The sequence below is a fragment of the Bidens hawaiensis genome, unplaced genomic scaffold (assembly GCF_021521415.1).
Source record: "Bidens hawaiensis isolate Kalapana, Puna unplaced genomic scaffold, B.hawaiensis_p1.1 tig00014334_1, whole genome shotgun sequence".
In the NCBI taxonomy this organism is placed as follows: domain Eukaryota; kingdom Viridiplantae; phylum Streptophyta; class Magnoliopsida; order Asterales; family Asteraceae; genus Bidens; species Bidens hawaiensis.
The window spans coordinates 121,397-146,770 of NW_027492232.1; the positions used below are offsets into that span (position 1 = coordinate 121,397).

General features: G+C 34.9%; 1 protein-coding gene across 1 annotated transcript; it reads right to left on the reverse strand.

The window, feature by feature from the left end:
* Window positions 1–1,765: 1,765 nt before the first annotated feature.
* LOC143546343 (putative LRR receptor-like serine/threonine-protein kinase At1g56140) lies at window positions 1,766–15,411 on the reverse strand. Its single transcript, XM_077038030.1, has 24 exons — window positions 15,083–15,411; window positions 11,717–11,900; window positions 11,261–11,332; window positions 11,083–11,154; window positions 10,933–11,004; window positions 10,774–10,845; window positions 10,608–10,679; window positions 10,449–10,520; window positions 10,296–10,367; window positions 10,133–10,204; window positions 9,108–9,179; window positions 8,821–8,892; window positions 8,667–8,732; window positions 8,520–8,597; window positions 8,399–8,443; window positions 8,255–8,316; window positions 5,158–5,537; window positions 4,323–4,518; window positions 4,106–4,243; window positions 3,132–3,250; window positions 2,859–3,069; window positions 2,541–2,772; window positions 2,299–2,449; window positions 1,766–2,202 (listed from the first exon to the last, which is right to left on the reverse strand). Exons 1-24 carry the CDS (start codon window positions 15,189–15,191, stop codon window positions 1,807–1,809), a joined length of 3,087 nt encoding a protein of 1,028 aa, XP_076894145.1. The 5' UTR covers window positions 15,192–15,411; the 3' UTR covers window positions 1,766–1,806.
* Between the last annotated feature and the right edge of the window lie 9,963 nt (window positions 15,412–25,374).

Genomic DNA, 25,374 nt, shown 5'->3' on the forward strand with positions numbered 1-25,374 from the left:
CGCACACCGACGGTACAAGTGAATATGTTAACCTTTATAATCAGTCAAAACATATTTATACTCGATAATATGAACGGGTGTTTGTCTTAACGAGTCAGTCAATGTTTACATGAGATTACGTGATCTCTATAACGTTATAATACAAAGTAGAAAATAAAATCAACTCAGAACGAATACACTTGTGTCTCCATTAAGGGCTACGTGGCTCGGAGAACTTTTGTGTGTGTAGGGCAGTGTTACACATACCGGAAGTAGAAATATTTCCGCTGAGCTTGTCAGAAAACTATATTTGTATTGTAACGGTAATTTAAATATTTTTTAAGTCAACGATTCACCAGCTCATCGCTGACGTATTTTCCCCCACATTGCAGGGAATCATATTAGTACATAGGAATTATAGCCATTCATGGAGTTAGACGTTCGCAAGGTAGAGATGGCTCAGTTTTAAATTATTAAAATATTATAAACAAGATTTAAACATGATTTATAAATCAAATACTCGGATATTTATTAACCGAGAAGTTTTCAAATAAATTAATATTTTATTATAGCCAAAGTCTTCCGCTAAAATAAACTGCAACTCTGATATATTTATAAAATAAGTACCAACTATTGGTCATACGCCTAGGCCCTAAGTCGGGGTGTGACATAAGCCGAGTTATTTAATCCATAATATTGAATTACCCCTTATTCCTTAGGTTTTTTATGGTGGAGTTTGTGACTTTGATACGGACCAAATAATAAGTTATTATGCTACTTAGAGAATCAATTGTGCCTTATCATTCTGTCTAGACACAGTTATGGTTTTTAGCAAAACTAAAAGAGGGGGACCTATTTACCCTTATCTTTATGTAGTTAGTTTATCCTTAGAACCTGGTTTCATATGCTTGTTGACACCCGTGCATTGTTGATAGTCGTTGAGGATCCTTACATGGGTGGTTCCCTTTCATCATATATAAGAGTTCGTTAATCTCCGTTAAGTTTTCATATTAAGTAAGGTTGAGCTCATTAGTTAGTTAGTTAAGTCAGTTAAGTTAGTTATAGAATAAATAAAGTAAACAAGTTAAGTTGTTAGGCAAAACTTGATTAGGGTTAGTGATTTGAGCCACCTCACATGTCTTTGTATTCAATACTCGGACTTTCTAAACGGTGCTTCTACGCGACCGGTATACTTGCCGTTTTTGTGAAGGTTAGTTAGGTTATTCTGTTTTTTCAAAAGCTTAGTTGTGAATTATATGATTTTGATATTCATATTTATATATAGTTTTTCGCACATCAGTGAGTCTACCCCCAAAGGATAACCGATATAGAGCTAGCTTCCATCCGTAGAGCCCTTTTTATACCCGATCAATGACAGGTTACCAATGTTTAGAAAGACCCAAGTTCACCCTGACTGTCAAACGGAGAAAAGGGACCGGTAAGCAATGGTTTTACAATGAATAATAGAAGCCAAATAAGAGATTTTTGAATTAGTCACCTCTATGCTAAAGACTTTACTTTTACTAAAACCTGATGAAATTTTAGTTTAACCAGTTAGACAACTTTTATTATTTCTCCAAATTACTCACAACCGGCTCAGACCTTGTGTGGAAACCGCACAGAGCTCACTTTCAAGTGGCCCGTAACTTTTGAACTTATTTTTTTTATATATTTTTAAAAACTGAAAATTACTTGGATCAACAACTTCACAAGAAAAACAAATGAATTAACTACTTTCCCAATGAAAAATGCTTCAGAAACAATCAGTTACACAATGTCAATAAATAATTTGGGTCTATTATTGAACAATAATAATCAACAATGGTGTCACCTTCCTTCTCTAAGACTCCTCTTGCGTATAATCTCCGACAACATTATGGGTGATGGCATGGAATCCACACCAATTGAGGTTGTGTTTGTAGTTGCAGTTGCAGTCATCATAGTTGTACTTTCAGAAGACATAGGTTCTTCATCGTCGAAAGCGTTGGTAGTATCATTAAAATCCCAGTCTGTCAAATAACTAGGTTTTGTTGTGACCGCAGGTATTTCAACGTCACCTGAAAGCATTGTAATTACACGCGACATTGCAGGTCTTAACGAGGGTGATGCTTGAACGCATAAAAGTGCTACCCCTATCATACGAGTAGCCTCTTGTTCGTTAAAAGATGACAAAGATGGATCTATGAGCTCCACTTGTCGGTTGTTTTCGTATAGACTCCATGCCTGAAAAGTACCATAAATTCTTTTGAATATTATATATGAAAGTATGAACAGAGGACTTTTGGGCCCAAATACACCCCCAAGGCCCAATCAACTTACCCATTGTAGGAGATACTTCTGTTCCGGATCCGCTTTTTCATCAGAGTTGGGCCGCCCACTAACAATCTCCAAACAAACAACTCCGAATCCAAAAACATCAGCCTTTGATGTTAAATGTCCACGCATTGCATACTCGGGTGCAAGATAGCCACTATATAGGGTTCAAATCATAAACATATAGTTAGTTGTAAAACAAAGTTAACATATTTCTTTAACAAGGCTAGAAGAGTATAAAAACTCACATGGTTCCTGCAACCCGAGTGCTCATGTGGGTTCGCTTATCATCATATAACTTAGCTAATCCAAAATCTGATATTTTGGGGCATAATTCTCCATCAAGCAATATATTACTCGCTTTCACGTCCCGATGCACAATTCTAGGCCTTGATTCCTCATGAAGATAAGCCAGTCCTCTAGCGGTTCCCAAACATATATTAAAGCGTGTTGACCAATCAAGGCGCACATTGGTTTTTCCTAAATAATATCAAGAGATTCAGATTTTGGTAATGTGATAGGAAGTTAGGAACAAGCATGTGAAATATATTAAAGATTTGACATACCAAAAAGTGCTTGATCAAGACTTTTATTTTCAAGATACTCATAAATCAAAAGTCTTCTAGAACCTTCTACGCAAAAACCATGCAACTTTACAAGGTTCCAATGCTGGACAGTTGAAATGGTTGAAATTTCAGCTATAAACTGGCTCCTTCCATGGTGTGATGCTACTGACAGTTGCTTAACTGCTACTACACTCCCATCATTCAATATACCCTGTGACATATCATAACTTATTATTAAATTATTATGCAACCAAATATCAGTTAATATCAAACCTTGTAAACAGATCCAAAACCACCCTCTCCTAGCAAATTTGCACTGCTGAAATCGGCAGTTGCAGCTTTCAGTTCCGTGTAGGTGTAAGTTTGTACTTTAGGTCCAATTCCAGGAATATCTGTTAAAAATGGGGAAAATATATATTAAAAAAAAGGTAAGGATTTCCTTCAAGAAACATAAAAGAAAATAAATTAGAGTAAATTACAAAAAATGTCCTTTATCTTTGTACCTGCTTGCATGTTTCGTCCTTTATTTTCAATAACTAGTTGGACATCCTTAATGTAAGTGTTTTTTTAATAAATTAGGTCTTTTACAGTTTACACAAGCTGAAATTAACTTTTTCTGTTAAGAACAATTGGACTATTTGTGAATTTTTAAAACTGTTGATCTTTAAATTATTTGATTAGTTAGTGTAAAGGTCCAAATTTGTTATAAAACCCTTACATAAAGATGTCCAACGTAATTATTGAAAATAAAGAACATAACGTGCAAGAAGGTACGCCCTGCTTGCGGTGCGCACATATAATGTATATATGTGTGAACCCTCGGGTGGGCAAAAGTAAAATTGCACTAATTTTGACGTTATTTTACTAATCTCGTGAAAATAACGTTAAAAGTGGCGGAAGGTTAATCAGGCATCATGTGGTGGCGTTGATAGCCGAAAGACAAGGGCACATGCACCAATCAGCCGGTGTCCCTGATGATTGAGTGCTATGTGCCTTATGTCCAAGGCTTGATGCAAAACTACTATCGAGCCGGGGGTCTCACCGGAAGCAGCCTCTCTATCCCTATGGGATAGAGGTAAGGCTGTCTACATCTTACCCTCCTCAGACCCTACCATAGCATTGCTATTGGTGGGATATACTGAGTACGATGATGATGATGATGATGATGATAACGTGCAAGAAGGTATAAAGATATACGACGTTTATGTAGTTTACACAATAGAAGATTATGAAATCAAAATCATTACCGACTTCTTCCGCGTGTTTTGACCTTTTCCATTTCATGTAAAAACCAAAAACTAAAAGCAGAAGGCTGACAGACGCCACGGAAGCTACAATACCAACAATCATTCCAGTTTTGTTTGAGTTGCTCTTAACTTTGAAACCTGCGATTAAAATAATAAATAATTAGCAATCACATAAATCAGCATAAAATAAGTAATGTGTGCATTTCTTGTTTGGTACCTGGAGATACTTGTATGGCGGAAATTAAAGGTCCATAATCTCCTTGTTCGGGTATGCAGCAGGTCCCCTTCCCGGCCCAAAACAGATGAATTTCAAGAAAATTTTGTGTCACGGTAACATCAAATTCCTTTTCAAGAGCTCTTCCAATACCTCCTGCCTCTTTTGATATGTCAAAATCCTTCTGCCTACGGTTTCCCTAGAGAAATTGACAACAAATTTAGATCGCTTTTTTGAAAAATTGTAAAACAAAAGGAGAATAAACAATATTAAGTTAGGTTTAAAACATAAATGAGAACTTGAATTTCTAGACACTTTTGTTTCCTAATATCTAGGCCTGTAAACGAATCGTGCGTTCAGTGAACTGTCTGGCGGGAAGTTCGTTTATATAATAAAGGAACGAACATGAACACATGTTTCACTCATTCTTTAATGTTCATGAAAGTTCGCTTATGTTAGTTCATTTATATTCACTTATGTTTTTTTATGTTCGTTAATTTATTTTTATTTAAGTTCTCGTTCGTTATATATTCATTTAAACTTTTTAGGTACATTATAATTTAGTCTAGTTTTAGGCCCAACGCATTGTTGTTTACATTTAGCTTTAATTGGTTTGAGCTCAGTTATGTTTGTTCATCTACGCTTAGCAATGTTCGTTCGTCTACGTTTGTGAGCCGTTCATTTACACTGTTAATAAACAAACATAAAGTCATAAACAAATACGAACACAATCATTCTTAATGAACTAACTAGAACAATTAAACGCGGTTCGTGTTTGTTCAGTTCGTTTACAAGCCTACTAAATCAGATATATTTTCAAGGAAAATAAAGAAATAACCTGGATATATATATCAAACATACGTCTGCCATGGCCCGTCCAGGTGTTAGGTGTTCGGTTAAAAACAGTCTCTGCAAAGAAAAGTCTTACAGTATACGGACCGTTTACCAGCCCTAAACCATAGTATCTAAGAGAGCCTGGAGACTTTCTAGAAGTTCTGAAAAGTTCTGGATATCTTGTGTCATCGACTCGCATTGAGGTGGAAACTATAAATGTCGGGTCGGGTCGGTCAATGACAATGCCCCCATTGCTAACTGCCCATTTTTCTTGATATAAATCATAGGAAGCAGGTCCAAGGGTTGTGTCGTTCTCAGTCTCGAATAAAATGTTGTTGAGGGATCTCGTTGCTGGACCACCGCACTTGATTGCAAAGCTCGAATCTTTATCAAGCAACAAAGATCATCATCAATCAACACGTCATCATTTCTGACTGAATTGATGAATTAAAAGTTCTTGGAGGATATATAATGTTGGTCAATTCACACACAAACACACAAACATGAACAAGAAAAGAGAACCCGGACATTTGTGGAACACAAAGACGCTGATTTTGTTAAACACCCCTAACCGTCTATGCAAATGACTCAGTCATAAGATAAACACAACTTCAACCTATAAGATAAACTAAATAACCATACCCTATTAGAACACAACCTCTTAATTAAACAATCAATCAATCAATCAAGCCTTGTATATCCAACCGCATAGCACGCTATCGGTAGGGTCAGGAGAACCTCTTAATTAAACAATTACACTAAACCATTATCCATAATCAGTTCACATGTGAAAAACACTCTGGATTAACCCACTCTGATACCAGTTGTTGGCCCAGATCACACACTAACAGCCGATGAACGAAGAAAACAAGAAAACCGAGATTTTTGTGGGACACCCCGAATTTTAATAATAAGCAACCATAAGTAGTCCATAACTCCAGATCTAAACGACTCGATCATAATCAAACTTAGACACAATTCAAAACTATTATCAAAATATAATAGAGAAACTAAATAGCAATACCCTACTAAGACTCAAACTATTAACTAAAGAGATAAACTGAACAATCTTTATCCACAATCGGTTCACATGTGAAAGCAATCTGGATAAACCATTCTCATATATCCCCTTAATCCTGATTCAGGGGGCACTCGTACGCAAAGTGTCCAAGCGTTCCACACTTGTAACATCTAAAGTTACTTTTGTCTCTGTTGAAATTTCCTCGCCCTCTACCGCGACCTCTATTGGCATACCCTCGGCCCCGATCATACCGTCTTTCTCCTTGATCACCACTTGTTTGATCTTCTTGAGCTACACGTAGCCCATTAATCCGCTTTTCATATTTCTTCAATCTTCCAACCGCTTCCTCAAAAGGCATAGCTTTCAAATCAAACATTTGTTCAAAACACGCTACCATTGGAACAAACTTTCTCGGAACAGAAAGAAAAAGCTTTTTAACCATCACTTCATCCTCAAGGCTCGATCCAAGGTCCTTAAACTTCGCCACAAATCCACTAAGCTTTCCGGAGAATTCATCAATCGACTCGTGTTCTTTCATCTTCAACGATTCCAGCTCGTTCGTTAAACTCTCCAAACGAAACTTCCGACCTCTATCGGCTCTTAGGTGCCGAGCATGAAGCGCCTTCCACACGTCCTTGGCACTCTTGTTTTTAGCAACTTGTTGCAACAGATCATCGGGTAGTGATTGATATATGATTGCCTTTGCAATGCAGTTCTTCCTATCGTCGACCGTTGATCCGGTTGCGGGTTCTATTGCTTCCCAAACACCGTTTGCTCTTAGGATTGTTTCAGCCATGACCGCCCAAGTGGTGTAGTTGGTTGTGGTTAGTACAGGTAACAAGACTCCACTTGCATTAGTCGCCATTGTTGCTGCTTGATCGATTAAATCTGATGGAATACGAATTGATCAACAGTTGATCGATGTTGCACCCCTATTTATACGCGGGTTGTTACATATTAATCCTACTAAAAGTAATAATTACATATTTAACTTTGAATAAACCTCAAAAACTATATTTAAATGATGACTCATTTAGACCCTAACTTAAACTAGGGTTGTTCACGAACCGAACCGAACCGAACGCGGGCATGTTCAGACTTGGTTCGGTTTGAAAGCGAGTCGAACCGAGCGGCTTGAATTTAAAGAAACAAGCGATATCTTTATGCTTGAACTTGGTTTGGTTTTGAAACCTAGTGGCTTGGTTCGGTTTGGTTTTGCTTGATTTTCGTACAAAGTTTCCAATTTTAAATTTCTAAAACTTCAAATATCATTAATTCAAGACTTTCAACTCTAAATTATCTAAACTTTCACCTTTAAAATGTATAAAACTCAAAATTAACAACAAAACATATATAAAACGAGCGGCTATGGTTTAAATTTGAACTTTGAATTCAACACAAAAGAGGGAAATTTTAAAAACTTTAAAAAAATAGTATACTTTTATATATATGCATAAAGTTTATATATAAAACTAATAAATAAAAAATAATGCGAGCAAAACGAACCGAACCAAACCGAGCGTGGCTTTGCTCGTGCTTGGATTGTTTTTAAACCGAACCAAGCCGAACGGCTCACTTCCAAACCGAGCCGAAATCGAACGAGCATTTTTCGAGCAATTTTCGAGCGAACGACGAACGAGCGGCGAGCAGTTTGGACAGCCCTAAAACACGTCAAACAAGAAAAGCTTCTAACCAAGCACTATATTTATAATTTAACGTTAACTTGGCGAATAAGACATTACTATATTAATCATATTACAACTAGGAAACTAAATTAACTTGGCTGGCTTGTCAACTAGGTCCTTCCATATTCACCAACTTGGAATTACTAACACTAATTACTCTAAAAAAGATTAAAACTCAAACTCTTAAATAAATATACATATATATAAGCTAAACCATATTTATACACAATTTGTTCACATGTGAAACCAATCTGGATTAATACTTTATTTAATTGGCAAATAAATGGAAACAAAGCCTACCTGATAAATAACAACTTGTTGGAGAAGAAACTTGCTCCCCAAGTCTTACCCAAAAATAGTTATTAGATAGATGTGAAAAGAAACAATGAACTTACAAGGTGTTGTGTTCCTGTTGCAAGGAAAGCCTCGTTGAAGACAATTTAATCCTGGGAAAATACTGCAAATGAAGATGCAATTATTCATAATAATATAGAACTTTCAACTTGGAATTAGTATATAAAGGGTATTTAACTGATTACCTTATGTTTGTGCTGTCAAATTTGAAGTTATTTGCCACCAAATTCCTGAAATAACAAGTATACATTTTAAGTTTAAAGTTATAAGCTCCGTAAAGTTAATGAAGTTAAGTTATAAACATACAATTGCAGATTAGCTCTTGTCCACATTGGAGTCACCCATTGAGGGAAAGATCCCGACAGTTGATTGTAAGACAAATCTCTGAAAATAAAATTTCATCAAATCAAGAGACTGAAAGTCTTAAAACCTTGTTTATATTATAAAACTTACATGTTCAGAAGATTTGTACTTTTATCAGGAAGAAGAGAACCGGACAAGCTGTTGTTTCCAAGGAATCTGATCACATTAGGAACAATAAATAACTTAGTATAAGTGAAACAGTTACATTTGAGACATTGTAAGGGAAGGTTTAGTAATAACTTACAGAGAAACTAGAGAACTCATATTCATTAATGTTTGTGGAAGTGAACCATTTAAATTGTTGAAGCTTAAATCTCTGCAAAATTCAAAAGGGGATAGTAGAATAGGCTTTGCGATTCAAAAAGGGGATAGCGGCACAGCTTGTTGCTCGCTTACCCATTATCCAGATGTAGCTCGGTTTGTGTTATATATAAAAGGATCTCATTTGGTTTTTAAAAAAAAAATAAATGATGAATGAAATTTAGTAGTAGAATTGTGAAATTATTTAATTAATATTGCATTATAACTTACAGTGTAACTAGTTGTTGTAGTTTATTAATGTCTGATGGAATAGGACCAGAAACTAATGCATTTCTTATTACTCTGGTCAAACATTAAAAAATAGTTAGTAACTTGAAAATTAAAATATACACAAGAAGATAGATATGATGCATTAAAGGTGGCAATTTTGACCCATTTATATAAACGGGTCGACTCGGGTATGTCTTATCACTAATAGGTCAAACGGGTAAATTTAAAAAAACAGAAAACTGCACAAATGGACTGTGTTTTGAGCAAATTGCAAGTTTGGTCCCCGGATTTTGAAAAATTACAAACTTGGTTCAAACATTCATGAGTGTTGCACGTTTAGTCCCCACCGTTAATCCCAATAACTTTTTAACAGAAAAGTAATGTCATGTGCCAATAATGTGAGGGTAATTGTGTCTTTTCAAACTTAAAACCCTGATAGTCTCCAAAACTCCAAATGTTCATCACCTTTGGTTTTTTAAACCGAATCCTCGATTTAGCGCTGACCTTCGAAGAGCATCGAAGAACATTATCACATTTTTAGATCTACTTAGATCCCCATCTTTAAATATTATGTTTTAAACAAATAAATAAAATGTGTAATATGACAAATATGCCCTTACTTTTCCGTTAAATATAATTGGTGGAGAGTGGAGATTAAACGTGCAACCCTCTCACAGATGTTTGGACTAAGTTTGCAATTTATAAAAATTGTGAGCCAAACTTGCAATGTGGTCAAACCACAGGGACCATTTATGCAATTTTCTCTAATTAAGAGGTATAAAGGTTTTGATTACATCATACAAAAAAAATGGATTAATATTGTTAATATATACTTATTGTAATAATACTTGGCAGACTAGTTCATCCAATTGGTTGAAAGAAAGTGTTTCGGAAACCCAATTCGTTTCAACTTTCAACACATACACTCCCAATTTAACCCAAACACCTGTTTTGGCCCGTTACCCAAATCACACTGCCACCTTTAATGTATATCATTACATGTTAAAGAGATTTGTGTGCCTTACAAGTCAGTTACATTCCTCAAACTGGTGATAAAGTCAAGAGATGAACTCACATTCTGCAAGTCACTTATTCGCCTGTAAAATTTCATGTAATTGAATAACCAGAGGAAGAAATATCAAGAGAAAGAGTACGTATAGATATCGAGAGAGAAAGCATATAGCTCACAAAGAGGTCAACAAGGTTAGATTCGAAAAACTAGCTGGTATAGGACCTTCAAAATTATTCCCTTGAAGTCTCCTATAAAGTCAAACATATGAAAAATGAGTCATTTACATTTTTGCAACTTCAAAAGTGTGCACTATAGCCATTCTTACTCACAGTTTCTGTAACTTTGTCCAGTTTCCTATAAAAGAAGGTATCTTTCCAGAAAATGGACTATCTGAAGCCCACCTGAACGTAAATATAACTGATCATAAGATACCTGGTTTTCACTTATTTCACAACAATAAAAGAATATTCATGGGACAAAAAAAGTACATCTCACGCATTTTTGTGAGGTTGGCAAATGTTGAGGGAATCTCACCGCCAATGCCACAACTGTCCATGTAACTGCAAATTTTAAATAAGATTGCATGAGTTAGCTTTCTAATTAGATGCTATATATTGTATATGTGTGTTTACATATATCATTCAAGAAACTTACACTAGTTCCAACTTGACTAGGTTTCCAAGTTCTGGGGGAAGAGTGCCTGAAAATCTATTGGAACTCACAGCCCTGAAACAAACAGACAACTTTAACCATATTATTTAAAGATCCAACTTTAATCAGAAAATGATATTAATATGTAAAGATCCAACTCACAGCATTATTAGGTTCTTAAGATTTCCAAGCTCCCTGGGTATGGTACCAGAGAATTGATTGTGTGCTAATGACCTGTTAAGATCAATCAAATAAAAGAGTATAAACATATGTCAATTTGAATAAATAATTTACTAAACATGCTAAACTTACAAGTAAGTCATGGCAGACAAATTTCCAAGGAATGCAGGCAAGGTGCCAGTGAATGCATTCTGATCAATTTTCCTGCATATAGAAATGAATATGATATCATCGCCTGGTAGAAAATCAAACATTTTAAGACTAAAGTTTGAATTTGATTTACAAATTAAAAAAAAATGGAAAATCATACAATACAGTGAGATAAGTTAGAGCAGCAATGTCTTCAGGAATAACCCCTCGCCTGTTAAGTTTACCGACTTTCCTGGATGCATAACATGACAGGTTTAATAGCAGATACAATTAAGATCAACGATTAGTAAGATCCCACTGTGATTCAAGTTTTCAAGAACCTTACTTTCTTTTTAATGTGAAATAGTTCGTAAGTATGTTTATCTTTTCGTTTACATCGAAATAGAAGGCAAACGTGCAACAAGCTGCGCCACTAGCCCCTCTTGGATTGCAAAACCAAGTCTTTTATCAACTAATCGATTGATCTTGAAGTCATAACATTACTATGCATAACCTTATTTAATTTTATCAAAAAACACGCCTTTCATATGTAAATTCACAACAATGTTGAATGTAATATCCTCAAGGAAAAAGGAAGGATGAGTGAGCAGGCAATTCAAGGAAACAAAGGGCTTACAGTTTAGTGATATGGCAAGTGGTGTTGCTGTCAAAGCTACAATTACATTCAATTGCTGGATTGTTGTAATCGACGTCGAAATCTGGTCCAAGAGCTGTCCCGCTGCATGGTTCTCCGCTGATGTTCCACAAGTTCCTCGGAATTTGAACGTCCCATTGTTTAAATATCGAAGTTAATGCCCTCACTGTTGTACCATTGTCAAAATTAAAATATTTATGATGTACAAAATATCAGTCACCTTGTATATTAATGATCAATGCTATAGATTTCATATATACCAACAATGTTTATATGATTGATGCTCATGGATTCGTTTTCTGGGTTGAGCATGCAGCCGTTGATCATCTGTAAATGTTTATGAACGTTTTATAGTGTTTTTCTAGAAAAAATGTTAACGTTGGTATTTGTGGAAAGTTAAATAACAATGCCTAACCCCTAAACTCGTGCATCAAACCGGTTGAATAAATAAAATATTGAATAGTTTTTTAAACAACTGTTTATGTAACTTTATAACTAATAATTTAATAATATTTAATGCATTATGTTTTTATTGTAAATATGAAGAGACAAAATAAGAGGCGGTCACATAATTATGATATGTAAGGCAGCGAGTTACTTATTTATTAGATATAAAAAGTAAAATTCTTTAAAACAACTTTTTATTCTTCTAAATATTAAGAATATATAATGATATACTATTCAAATTTGTATGATGTGTAAATTTTAGAACTATTTTATAGCGTAGTATGATTCAACGGCTTGGCGGGTAAAGATGAGCTATTGGGAAAAAGAAAAAACCTCTAGTATTTCATAACTTCAAAAATTTCTGGTATTAAAGTATAAATTGATAATAAATGAATCAAAATGGTCAATGCATGCATCTTAATTAAATGCATTGAAGCCTTGAAGGTGTTGACATATGCTAAAACTATTTAATATGTGGCGAACAATATGTTATGTCATTACTGTAAAAGACTCAAGGATAGTCCCTATCAAGAGTCGGATCTAATTTCAAAGTAACCAAATTTCAGTCATGCATAGTTAAATCATCATCGTACTCAGTATATCCCACCAATAGCAAAGTTATGGTAGGGTCTGAGGAGGGTAATATGTAGACAGCCTTATCTCTACCCCATAGGGATAGAGAGGCTGCTTCCGGTGAGACCCTCGGCTTGATAGTAGTTTTGCATCAAGTCTTGGACATAAGGCATATAACACTCAACCATCGGGACACCGGCCGATTGGTGCATGTACCCTTGTCTTTCGGCTATCAACGCCACCACATGATTTTTGATTTACCTTCCGTCACTTTTAACGTTATCACGAGATTAGTAAAATAACGTCAAAATTAGTGCAATTTCACTTTTGCCCACTCAAGGGTTCACACATATATATACATTATATGTGCGCACCGCAAGCAGGGCGTTATAAAGCTAATTTAGTTAATAAGTTCACACATATATATACATCATGCATAGTTAAACGTATCTTTATATTTTACAAAATATATTTTAGTTAATAAATTAAAATATTTATTCAACCTGTGTAACACATGCGTTATAAAACTAATTATTTGATATATCAATTATCAACCATGGATTTTCACCAAAAGATATATATAGCAACATTTATTCTGAAATGATTAAATAAACACAATAGTCAGTGAGTAAATTTTCAACATGAAATCTACAAATTACAGTAGAGTTTTTATAATTTATGTTACAAGTTGTTCAAAGTTAAAATTTTTGGTATGGTCATAAATTAGTAAGAATGTCATATCATACTATAAATATATAGCCATAGATACTTAACATAATAGCACAATGTATTTCACAATATTATCATAAATATCTTTAAAATATACATTCATTACGTAACAAAATTTCACACATGAGTAAAAAAATACCATATTTAAATCAATGTTGCAAAAGTCGTTAGGCGGTCCCTAGGCGACCGACCCCCTTGGAGGGAGTACTCGGGGAGTACTAGGAGAGTACTCGGACATGATAAATATAAAGAAAATTAATTTTTGGGCAATATATATTTCAAATATCATAAGTTTACTAATATTTATAACAAAATAAGTGAATATCAATATAAATAAGAGAAATACATTTTTAAACACTAAACTATTCTTAAAAATGTTAATCATTAATTAAAAAAATGATATTCGTTCTTTAATATTATAGAAATACAAATGATGTTGTATTTTTTAAGTGAAAATAGACCCAAGTTAACCGACTATATGTGATTCTGACTAATGTTGACCACCTTGGAACAATTTTTAGTAACTAGGCGGAGTTAAAGAAACTCCCCTCGGCACCATACCTTGTAGCGAGTACTCGGAGATTACTCGGCCTTGTAGACCTACTTTTACAACATTGATTTAAATACTACAAATATTGTTAATAATACAGAATGATAATTTGTCTAGCGGGTACATTGCCGTTGGCGATAAAAATGGTAGAAAGAGAAAAGAACGGAGGGAGGGAACTTATTGAAAAAATAAATAAAAAGGAAGGGGATTTTTTTAGGGAAATTTAGAAAAATAAATTTTACTTTTTTAAAGAAAGGAGTTGTTAGTTTGCTTTTGAATTAAAAAAAATATTAACTTTTAAAAATAAAAATACTAACAAATACCTATTTTAAATTACACTAAAACTCATTATACTTTATCTCTCATTTTTAATTAAATAATATTATTTCCTATCTTTATCACTACCTATTCTCACGCATTCACTCATAAATTTATAATCACTCTAAAAAAGATATTTAAAAATCTATATAGTACTACATAAATATTTTTAAACATATAGAAAAACCACTGTATTTACTATATCACAGTGTACTAAACTTTAGATAAAGGAAAAAAGTTGTTTGAAAAAAAGGTAGGTAGAAAATAATTATTATTTTATTTTATGCTATGCTTCCTGTATCGAAAATCCTCTAGTCAGTCAATCCTAGATTCCTAGTTGGATATAAAGTCGCCAATTTTGACAACTTTATTAACATTTTTAGTTTTTAATAAGGCAAGCTTAAACATTCAAAAAAAAAAAAAAAAAAAAAAAAAAAAAAAAAAACTAGTGCACTTTTCTGAACGTTGACTCCTCCCTGAGTCGGCAAATTAGAAGCAGGTAATTTAAGCGTCATCTACATGAATTATCAATTAGGATAGTAGTAATTCGTGTTGATTATGAATTTATTATTATCAATTATGAACAATAACAATAATTTCGATTCGGTTTCAATTCAAACAAACCGATTCATGCAAATAAATAAAATGACCTAATTATGTGCACACGATTCATGAGCTATTATAAACAGTTGAATTTTATACTCGAATTATCACATATATAACATACATACCTTCGGAAGGATGTGTAGTTCGAGCGTTTGATTTCCGAAGCATTATGAAGCAGAGAACGGAGATGATGAACTTCGAAAGCAGTGCCGGAAAGTTGAACCGGAAAGCCATAATAATTGAGAAGAAGAAGAAGAAGAAGAAGACTTTAACTGGACAAGGTCAACAAGGTGTACGGGATGAGTGAGTCGGATGACCACAACAAGACGCTACTCTAACTCAACCATAGTTTAACTTTAACTTCACTTCAAACGTATACTATTAAGTTGTGTGATTCACCTTTAGCTTCAACAAGTGTTATGAAATTTCTAGGTTACACACTAAATGTGTACGAATTGAGTTCCGGGCCTAAACCGGCTCGAGTTGTAAATTGAATCCAATCGGTACATGAGTTTGAGGTTATAAACTGGTTCTGATGAAAAACATTCGAACGTTATACAAGTCGGTTTAGGTAATTGGCTTAAAACCGGTTCAGATATACAAACTGAAAAGGTCACAAAAAATGGTCTCCAGCGATTTTAAAAGGCTTTGTTATGATATAAACCGGGTCCAACCTGACTTCCCTTCAAAAATTACAAACTGGTTCCAAACCATCAAGTTTTTTCAGTTTGGCTCGTATATAGTCGGCCCGTACTGGTTCGTTTGTCAAGTAATAGGTCATTAACCAGTTTGTTTGTCAAGTTAGCCCGGTTAATTAACCGGGTTTTTTTTTTCATTTCTAATCAAGATATATATATATATATATATATATATATATATATATATATATATATATATATAAACAAAAACATAAAAATCCTATGTGTCGCGATATGGTCGCTCCCCCTTTTTTTGGAGTCACCAGATTTGCTTGATTTTTAAATGGAGACTTCTTATGCATTTGACCCATATTCACGGGTATGGTCTTACCAAACCCAGATATTTCTTAAACGAGTTATAACATCTCATTAAATTAAAAATTATTCTCACCAAATTATTGATGTGAAAATCCTAAAAAATAGGATATATTAAAAATTATTATATTATTTTAAAAAAAAGATATTATTTATAATTAATAAACAATTTTATTGTAAAAAAAATAAGTGGGTCTTGGGTCTCACCAAACCAAGATAACTTTTAAGCCGGGTTATAGCACGTCTTAGTTATTTGTGAAACCCTTTTATCATCAAACTCTAAGTATATTATAAATTTCCTTACAATAAACAGAATTAAACTCCGAAAAAGCATATAAATATTAAAAACGAATAATGTAAAACAACCTCCGTAATACGGGGATAAAAACTAGTATATATATAGATATATATATGGGAGAGTTATCCTAAAAATAAGTATTTTTCTAGGAAAACTAGGAATAAATCATAGCCATTGGATCATGTTAATTAATGGTTGAGATTTAAAATTACCAATAACCAACATAGTTTTCTATAATTACTCTTTCATCATTATAACCGACATAGTTTCCTATAATAGTGCTTTCACCATCATTTGTAATGTCAAATGTCAAAATTTTGTTGGTTCTTACCATTCTTAGGAAACTCCTTATTTTTATTTGAACCATTTTCTATATATATAGAGAGAAAAATTATCCTAAAAATAAGTAGTTTTCTAAGAAGACTGGGAATAAATCATAGCTATTGGATCATGTTAATCAATGGTTAAGATTTAAAATTACCAATAACCGACATAGTTTCCTATAAATATTTTTTAATCATTATAACCGACATAGTTTCCTATAATTGTTCTTTCACCATCAACTGTAGTGCCAAATGTCAAAATTTTGTTTGTTCTTACCATTCATATGAAACTTCTTATTCTTATTTGAACAATTTTCTATACTAGACGGGTGCCCGCGCGATGCAGCGGGTGTGAACCTGCTAATCACGTACAAATACAAGTGTTTATGGTTCGGTTAAAACCTTGAAATCGTTTAAATCGGTCATTGGTTTAACTTCTTTTTTCTTTTTCTTTTTTACTTTTTGTTTGTTGGTCGGTTTCAAAATTTTCAAAACGTAGTGAACGGTTGGTTCGCGGTTTATATCGGCAACCGGCGATATGAAACCAGAAAATACTGTAAATTAACCTAATTGCAATATGATTCATTTTGTAATCTTTGTTGTCATTATTTCACGTCATATATATTCCATTAATATTTATCATTTTATGTGGCTAAAATTATCATTTTTTATTTATGATCATCTCAAGTATCATATTATGTTGGTTTTAGTTAAAATTGATGGTACATTTAAATTATTAATTATTTTAAACTAAATTTATTATTAATGTTTAAACTATGAAACCAAACTGAAACCAGGCCGTTAGTAACTATTTGATTTCAACTTTCAATGCTTGAGTTTGGTTTTGGACGACAAAAAATCAGTATTAACAGTTGGACTCACAAGTTTAATTTAAAAACCATCAAAACCGACACTAAACACCCATACGTAACATATTAATTTATTTAAAATGAAAAAAAAGTACAACAATATCATATCCAAATTAAAGAGAATAAAATGCTCGTTTTTATGGTGCAATTTATTTATAAAAATATTAACGTATGAAAAGGCTATAGTCGTTTAAAAATCATGGGTGGGAAGTTAGTTTACAAGTTAAATTAAAAACATAATATGGTTAAAGATGAGGGACCAAACTTGTAAGTTGAATGGATTGTGTTTAAAAGACATGTTTACCCTTACTAACATATGTAACTCATGCTTTAAGTGTTGTAAATTACTTAAAAATGAGTGTCTTAATTTGCCCTTCTTTGGTGTATTATATATAGTATATATATATATATATATATATTGAAGAGTTATCTTAAAAATAAGTAGTTTCCTAGGAAGACTAAAAAGTGTTGTAAATTACTTAAAAATGAGTGTCTTAATTTGCCCTTCTTTGGTGTATTATATATATATATATATATATATATATATATATATATATTGAAGAGTTATCTTAAAAATAAGTAGTTTCCTAGGAAGACTAAGAATAAATCATAGCCATTGGATCATGTTAATCAATGGTTGAGATTTAAAATCACCAATAACCGACATAGTTTTATAGAATTACTCTTTAATCATTATAACTGATATGGTTTCCTAGAATTGTTCTTTCACAATCATTTGTAATGCCAAATGTCAAAAATTTGTTGGTTCTTATCATTCTTAGGAAACTCCTTATTCTTATTTGAACCCTTAAATATATATATATATATATATATATATATAGGGTTTGGATCAAATACAAATGAAATTAACATGCTAAACATGAGAATCAAGTAGAGTAATTATGTATACAAGTAGAGTAATTATCATAGAGTAATTACATAATTACTCTATGATAATTACTCTACTTGTATACATAATTACTCTACTTGATTCTCATGTTTAGCACGTTAATTTTATTTGTACGTTAACCTTCCCCTATATATATATATATAGGAGGGTTATCCTAAAAATAAGTAGTTTTTAGGAAGACTAAAAATAAATCATAACCATTAGATCATGTTAATCAATTATTGAGATTTAAAATTACCAATAACCGTCATAGTTTCCTAGAATTAGTCTTTCATCATTATAACCGACATAGTTTCCTAAAATTATTTCACCATAATTTGTAATGCCAAATGTCAAAATTTTGTTGGTTTTTACCATTTCTAGAAAACTCCTTATTCTTATTTGAACCATTTTATATATATATATATATATGTGTGTGTGTGTGTGTGTGTTTTTAATCAAATTATAAAATTTTAAGTGAGAAGTAAAAATGTACTGAACACTGTATGTAAATGCATATGAAATGTAAGGCACATGTAACACTAATGTATTATTCAGATATATTAATGAATATGACATGCCATAAAGAGTGTAGACGTTAACATTGACTTTACGATCAATTATAAAAGATAAATAGAAAGAAATCCTATTTCATTACACACCTAAAAATGTCACGTACATACAGGTGAACAATTTAGATAAGGGTCTCATGACTTTTGGAGTGTAAATAACAAGTGCGAACCCATTTTAAGTCATTTTCACAATTTATCTAAAAAATATTATCTCATGGACTAGTCACCAAAAATGTCAAGTACGATTTAAAAATAATAATATGCATGTGACTATGGACTCCTAGATCATGACATATATCTTAGGTCATGAAAAGTTAAATCGTATTGTTTCCTCTTAAAACTTTAAAAGAGTTTATGTTTATTAGATATATTTCTCATTACAAGATGTTATTTTCGTATGTTTTTAATAACAAAGATTATTATACCGTTAACAAGTATCATATATATTTAAAAGTTTGATATGAAAATAATTTATTAACTTTTTCAAAAGTCAGGATTTAAGATTTTTAGAATACAACATTTTAACTTAAAAAAACCTATATAAAATGAAATTTTGGGATTGGTAAACATTTTTTTAATATTGATTATTTTTAAATCAATGAATCAGTAAATTGTTTTGTTAATCCTAAACATGACCTTAACATGGTACAAATCATTAAACAAATTGACTTCTAAACGAGCCAATTATCCATCTTTAGATATGTTATTTAATTATCATAGTATATGCTGTGTCAACGAACATGACAAAGATTCCTTTGATTTATATATGTTTCTTAATTTTTTTTCTAATATAATTAAACTACACACATTATGCCTTAAATATTAGTAAACGTGAGTGGGTGGATCTTACATTCCTGCTGTACAAGTTTTTTTTTCTTGCTGTCGACTAACAAAATTTGTGTGCACATGTACGTCGGCAAATGATATGAATTATAAGATGGAAATAAATTAAAGTTAAAACTGATTCGGGTTAACTAAGTTTTACTTTTCGTTTAGATTAGGTTTGTGTATAAAAATTAGTGTGAAAAGTATGACAAGTTGAGTTTTCAAAACAGTACCTCAAAGTTTTATTTATTTCCTATTGTTAAGATTATATTACTTTTTTTAAATGGTCATTTTGATCACTGGCGGGTATTGATCAATCCATTAATCTCCATTCTTCGAGTATGAAATCGTGGGATGCTAGGTTGGCACGCCCTCTGTCACACCCCTGTCTAAGGCCTAGGAGCATGACCCATAAGTTGGTATCGTGATTGTAAATAAATCAGAGTTACGTTTAATTGCGGAAGACTTATAAACTTTAAGGATCGAAAATGTAATATTTACATATATCAAAAGTCGGGATTAAAACACCCAACGGTTAAATGTGTTTATAATTTACAAACCACCATATGTTTAAGTTTACAAAAGAAAATCCGAGTCATCGGATTTATATAAGTAGCACTTTGATACTCCAAGCGCTAAACTTGTTCACCTGCAAAATGCAAGAAAATACGTCAGCAACGAATGCTGGTGAACACGCTGACGCAAAAATACTTTCTTTTACTTTATCACCCCTCGAGACTGCGTCTGCCTCGGCCCAACGTGGCTTAGGAATAACAAAGTCAAATAACACATTATAAACTAGAGCCTCTACACTAGGTCACCTCACAAACACCGCAGCGTTCGACTTATTAAGTACCCGTAAATATACACATACGGTCGTACTCCCTGCAGGAGAGCGTCATACGACCTAGGGTGGTGCGATCATGCCCATACATCGCATGGTACCACCTATGTAAGGATCCATACATATGTATACCACAGCCTGAGTGTGACATCTGACCCGATCCGACCCGACCCAGGTACCCGTTTCTCCGATCCGATCTCTTTCTTTATGATTTAATATATATTTATACTTATATTTTACTTTTAATAATAATATATATATTTTCCTTCCCGCCTCTTTCTCTCTCTTTCTTTCCGCCGTCCCGTCCCTCTCCTTCTCTCTTTCCGCCTTCTTTTCCTTCTTGTCGCCGTCCCGCCCTTACGCTTTGTTTCCCTCTTTTTCTTCTAACTCTTTGCTTGTCCTTTGTTCCTTCCCGCCTAAGGTTGTCTGCGCAGCTCCACGCGCCAGACCCCTTACAAGGAATCCTGCGTGAAGACCACCTGTTTCAGCGATACGCGAGACGAACTCTTCTCGCAGCGCGCTAAGAATTGTAATTCTTCTCGCAGCGCGCTAAGAACGGTAGTTCTTCCCGCGACGCGCTAAGGATTTGTAGTTCTTCTCGCAGCGCGCTAAGAGTCGTAGTTCATCCCTCGACGCGCGAAGAATTATAGTTCTTCCCGCGGCACGCTAGGAATTTTAGTTCCTCCCGCGGCGCGCTAAGAAATGTGATTCTTCCCGCGGCGCGCTTGGAAATGTAGTTCTTTCCGCGACGCGTTAAGGTTGTTTCTGTCTGCCTTCGCGCTCGCGCTCTCTTGACCTTCTGTGTCTGCCTTCGCGCCTTAGCCTTCTCGCGCTAAACCCTTTGAGTTTTCTTCTGTTTAATCTAGCCGTTTGCTTTTGTGTTGTCTTATCTTTTGTGCTGTTGACCTAATCTGCTTTATGTCTGAAAAGTTACTTTCGGCGCAGCATGCGCACCAACCCCATTGGTTGGCAGAAAAAGTGACTGACATTATCTTTTGAGATCTGCTTTTTCCATGCTTGACCTGTACCTTTATCTGATCCGCCCATGCTTTTTACTGTTCCCTGACAGCATTATCTTGCCTCTGCAGCTGCCATATCTTTCCATATCTTTTGCTTTTGGAATCTTTTGCTTTTTGAGATCTTTTCCCCTTTTTCTAGGGATTGTGTTCCCTAGGGTTTCTCTATAAATAATAGTATTATTTTCCTAACACTACACACACAAAACACTTAATCTCTCCTGTCCTCCTCCTTGCTCTCTCTGCCGCCTCCCTCTCTGCCTCCGTCTTCCTCCCTGTTCTGCCCTGTTTTCCGGTAATATATTATATATAATAATTTACTTATTAATTATGCTAACTTGTAATCAAGACTTAAAACAAATCATTAAAACAATAATCTTTAATTATAGGTTAACTTGTGCTTGTTTAAAGTTGGTTCTTGCTTTACCTTACACCGCACCGATTATCAAGTGAGTAATCTCGTACCTAATCCCTTTTTGCTTTTAATGTTTTGGGATGATCATGTGTTCATACAAACTTAGAGTCTTAAACTTGTTTATGAACTTTAGTCGCGCAGTATCCCATGTGTTGAGGACGTAGACTTGGCTGTTTATTTGTATGTGTGGATCATTAACCGTCTTGTCGGTCTATTCCGCAGTTTTCATGGTACCATTAGATGAACACGGGAGAACTATCGTTTATGATTTTCTCTTTTATTTACACATGCACAGTTAGTCTTGTTTGTGAGCTCAATTGTGAGCACTGGCAGTCTTATGAATCTTAGAGTTGGTCCCGATCAGATTACACCCTTGTTGAAAACCAGACATACACATGTTGCGCGCAGATTTATGGTTATCTATGTATTGTATTAAACTTGATTTCTCACCAACACGCAAGTGTTTGACGTTTATTTTAACACATGTTCAGGTTTGCAGTAGCTGTTTTGGAGCTTGTGGACACGTAGGAAGTTTTCTTTATTTTGGACCTAGATTAAAATGTATCAAGACAAGTTATTGCTGTTCGAATATTATGATTTACAATATATTGATTTATGATGATTTATGTTATCTTGTGTTTACCCTGCGCGTGCGCGAATGAATGTATTTATTAAATATTGACACCCAATAGTGTCACGAGTAATGAAACAATATGTGGCGCCCCGATGTATAATCCGCCTTTGGTCGGGGTGTTACAGATTGGTATCAGAGCTCGTTGACTTTAGGATAGGTGGTTAGACGTAACGGCCTAGAATACCTAAGAGTCCCTTCTCGCGCATAAGAGAAATCTCATGTTTGCGCGCTTATTGTTAATTACTCGTTATTTATGAATATGCTCGCGCTTGCGCAGTATATGATTTTATGTTTTATTTCGCGATATTTCGATTTTTGTTAAATTTCGATTTTTATTGATTTTACTTACATATTCGTTTGTTGGGTTTGAAAATCCGAAAAGTCATGGTGATACATGAATAGTTGATTTTCAATTTCCATTTACGATTATGTTCTGAGGTTGGAGACTTGAAAACTCATGGTGATACATGAATTGTCAACCTCCAATACTCATTTTCTTGTATATTTTATATTGAAGATTGAAAAGTCATGGTGATACATGAATCGTCAATCTCCAATACTCGTTTGCTCGTATATTTTAAATTGGGAATTCGGAAAGACATGGTGATACATGAATTGTCGATTCTTGGTTCGAGTTTGTTACCTTTATTAAGTCTGCATTTAGGGTCATTTATTTTACTTTAACTTTTGACTGTAACTGACTCCGTGAAACCAAGCTTTATAAAGTTATACTTTGCGATAAAACCAAGATATTAACTAAAATTAAAATTTTTATAGAATGCCTCCGCTATCTCGCCGATTTCAGATAAGAGAAGCCTCGCGCATGCGTAGACAGCAACGTTCCCAGGAAATGGCCGCCGCAATAGCCCAAGCTTTGAGCCAAAACAATACCAACACCTCCAGTTATAACATTAAGTCCTTTAACGCGGGTAACTCTCCAAAGTTCACAGGTCTTGAAGGAGCCACCGTGATGCTCCAATGGCTTGAGAAAATAGAAAACACTTTCCTCCATACCCAATGCCCCTCAGACAGACGAACCCTATATGCTTCCAGTGTCCTGGAATCCAGAGCGCTTACATGGTGGAATGGAGTAGCTCATGCGCGTGGCGCAGAGGCTGCTTCTAGCATGACATGGGAGGAATTCAAGGAAATTCTTACGCGAGAATTCTGCCCTCCCAACGAAGTTAAGCGCCTGGAGGAGGAATTTTGGAATCTTAAGCAGTACAGCGGTGAAGCGCGCGAGTACGCGACGCGCTTCCATGAACTAAGCCTGCTTGTCCCTCACCTTGTTACCCCTTCCCGCCGAGCCATAGAGAAATTCCTTGGGGGTCTCCCCATGGAAATTCAAGATTCTGTATGGGCCAGAAACCCAGTAACCCTCCCTGACGCTATTGAGTTGGCCGCTGTGCTCAGCGACAACCATGTCAGAGCAGGAACCTTGTTCCTGCGGGGAACAGAAAAGACCAAACTCACCAAGACTGCCCCTGAACCAACAGAAACCAAACCTGAACCCTCAAACCGTAACAACCTCAAGCGCAGGCGCAAGGCCTATGCGCTTACCAACCCGCCCATTGTCCAGCAACCCGCATACCAACCTCCAGTTTACACGCCTAACCCACTATCAGCCTACCCAACTCCCCCTATAGTCCACAACTATGCCTTAACCAATCCAGCACTCCCTGCCCCACCAACTAAGAAACCTTACACAGGAAACCACCCCTTTTGCCCAACCTGTAGATTTCACCACCCACCTCAAGTCCCATGTCGACTTTGTACCCGATGTGGCCGCGCTGGTCACCTTGCAGAAAACTGTAGAGTCCCTCTCGCCAACCCAATTGCGCCAACACCACCAGTCTACCCGCAAAACCCTCAACCAACCTACCAAAACCCACGACCCAGAACGTGCTTTAACTGCGGTGATCCCAGTCATTTCCGGAACGCGTGCCCGAGACTACAAGTGCAAATCACACAAGCGAATCCGGTGAACCAGATTTCAAACCAAGTAACGCGTGGACGAGCTTTTAACATAACCGCGCACCAAGCGCAAGCGAATAATGACGTAGTTAATGGTACATTTTTGCTTAACGGATTTTATGCTTCTGTACTTTTTGATACTGGCGCCGATCGAAGTTTTATCTCTCGCGCCTTCGAGCAGAAGCTTGCGCGACCGCGCAACGATTTAAAAGAAGATTTTTCAGTTGAATTGGCTAACGGTGAAACTGTTTTAATAAACTCAGTGATTAAAGATTGCACGCTTAACCTTAACGAAAACGATTTTCTGATTGACCTCATCCCCATGCCTCTTGGAAGCTTTGATGTTATCATTGGTATGGACTGGCTCTCGAAGAATCGCGCCGAAGTTATTTGCGCCAAGAAGATGATTCGCATTCCTCGAGAAAATGGTGATCTTCATATCTACGGCGAGAAACCCTCCAGTGGTCTTAAGCTTATGTCTTGCGCCGAAGCCCGAAGACTCATGCGGAAGAAGTATGTTGCATTTCTAGCCCATGTGGTTAAACCTGCTGAAGAAAAGAAGCTTCGCGATATCCCTGTTGTGCGTGATTTCCCTGAAGTTTTTCCTGATGATCTTCCTGGTATCCCTCCCGCTCGTGAAGTCGAGTTTCGTGTTGATCTTGTCCCTGGTACTTCCCCCGTGGCTAAATCTCCTTATCGTCTTGCATCCGCTGAGATGCAAGAATTGGCCAGCCAACTTCAAGAG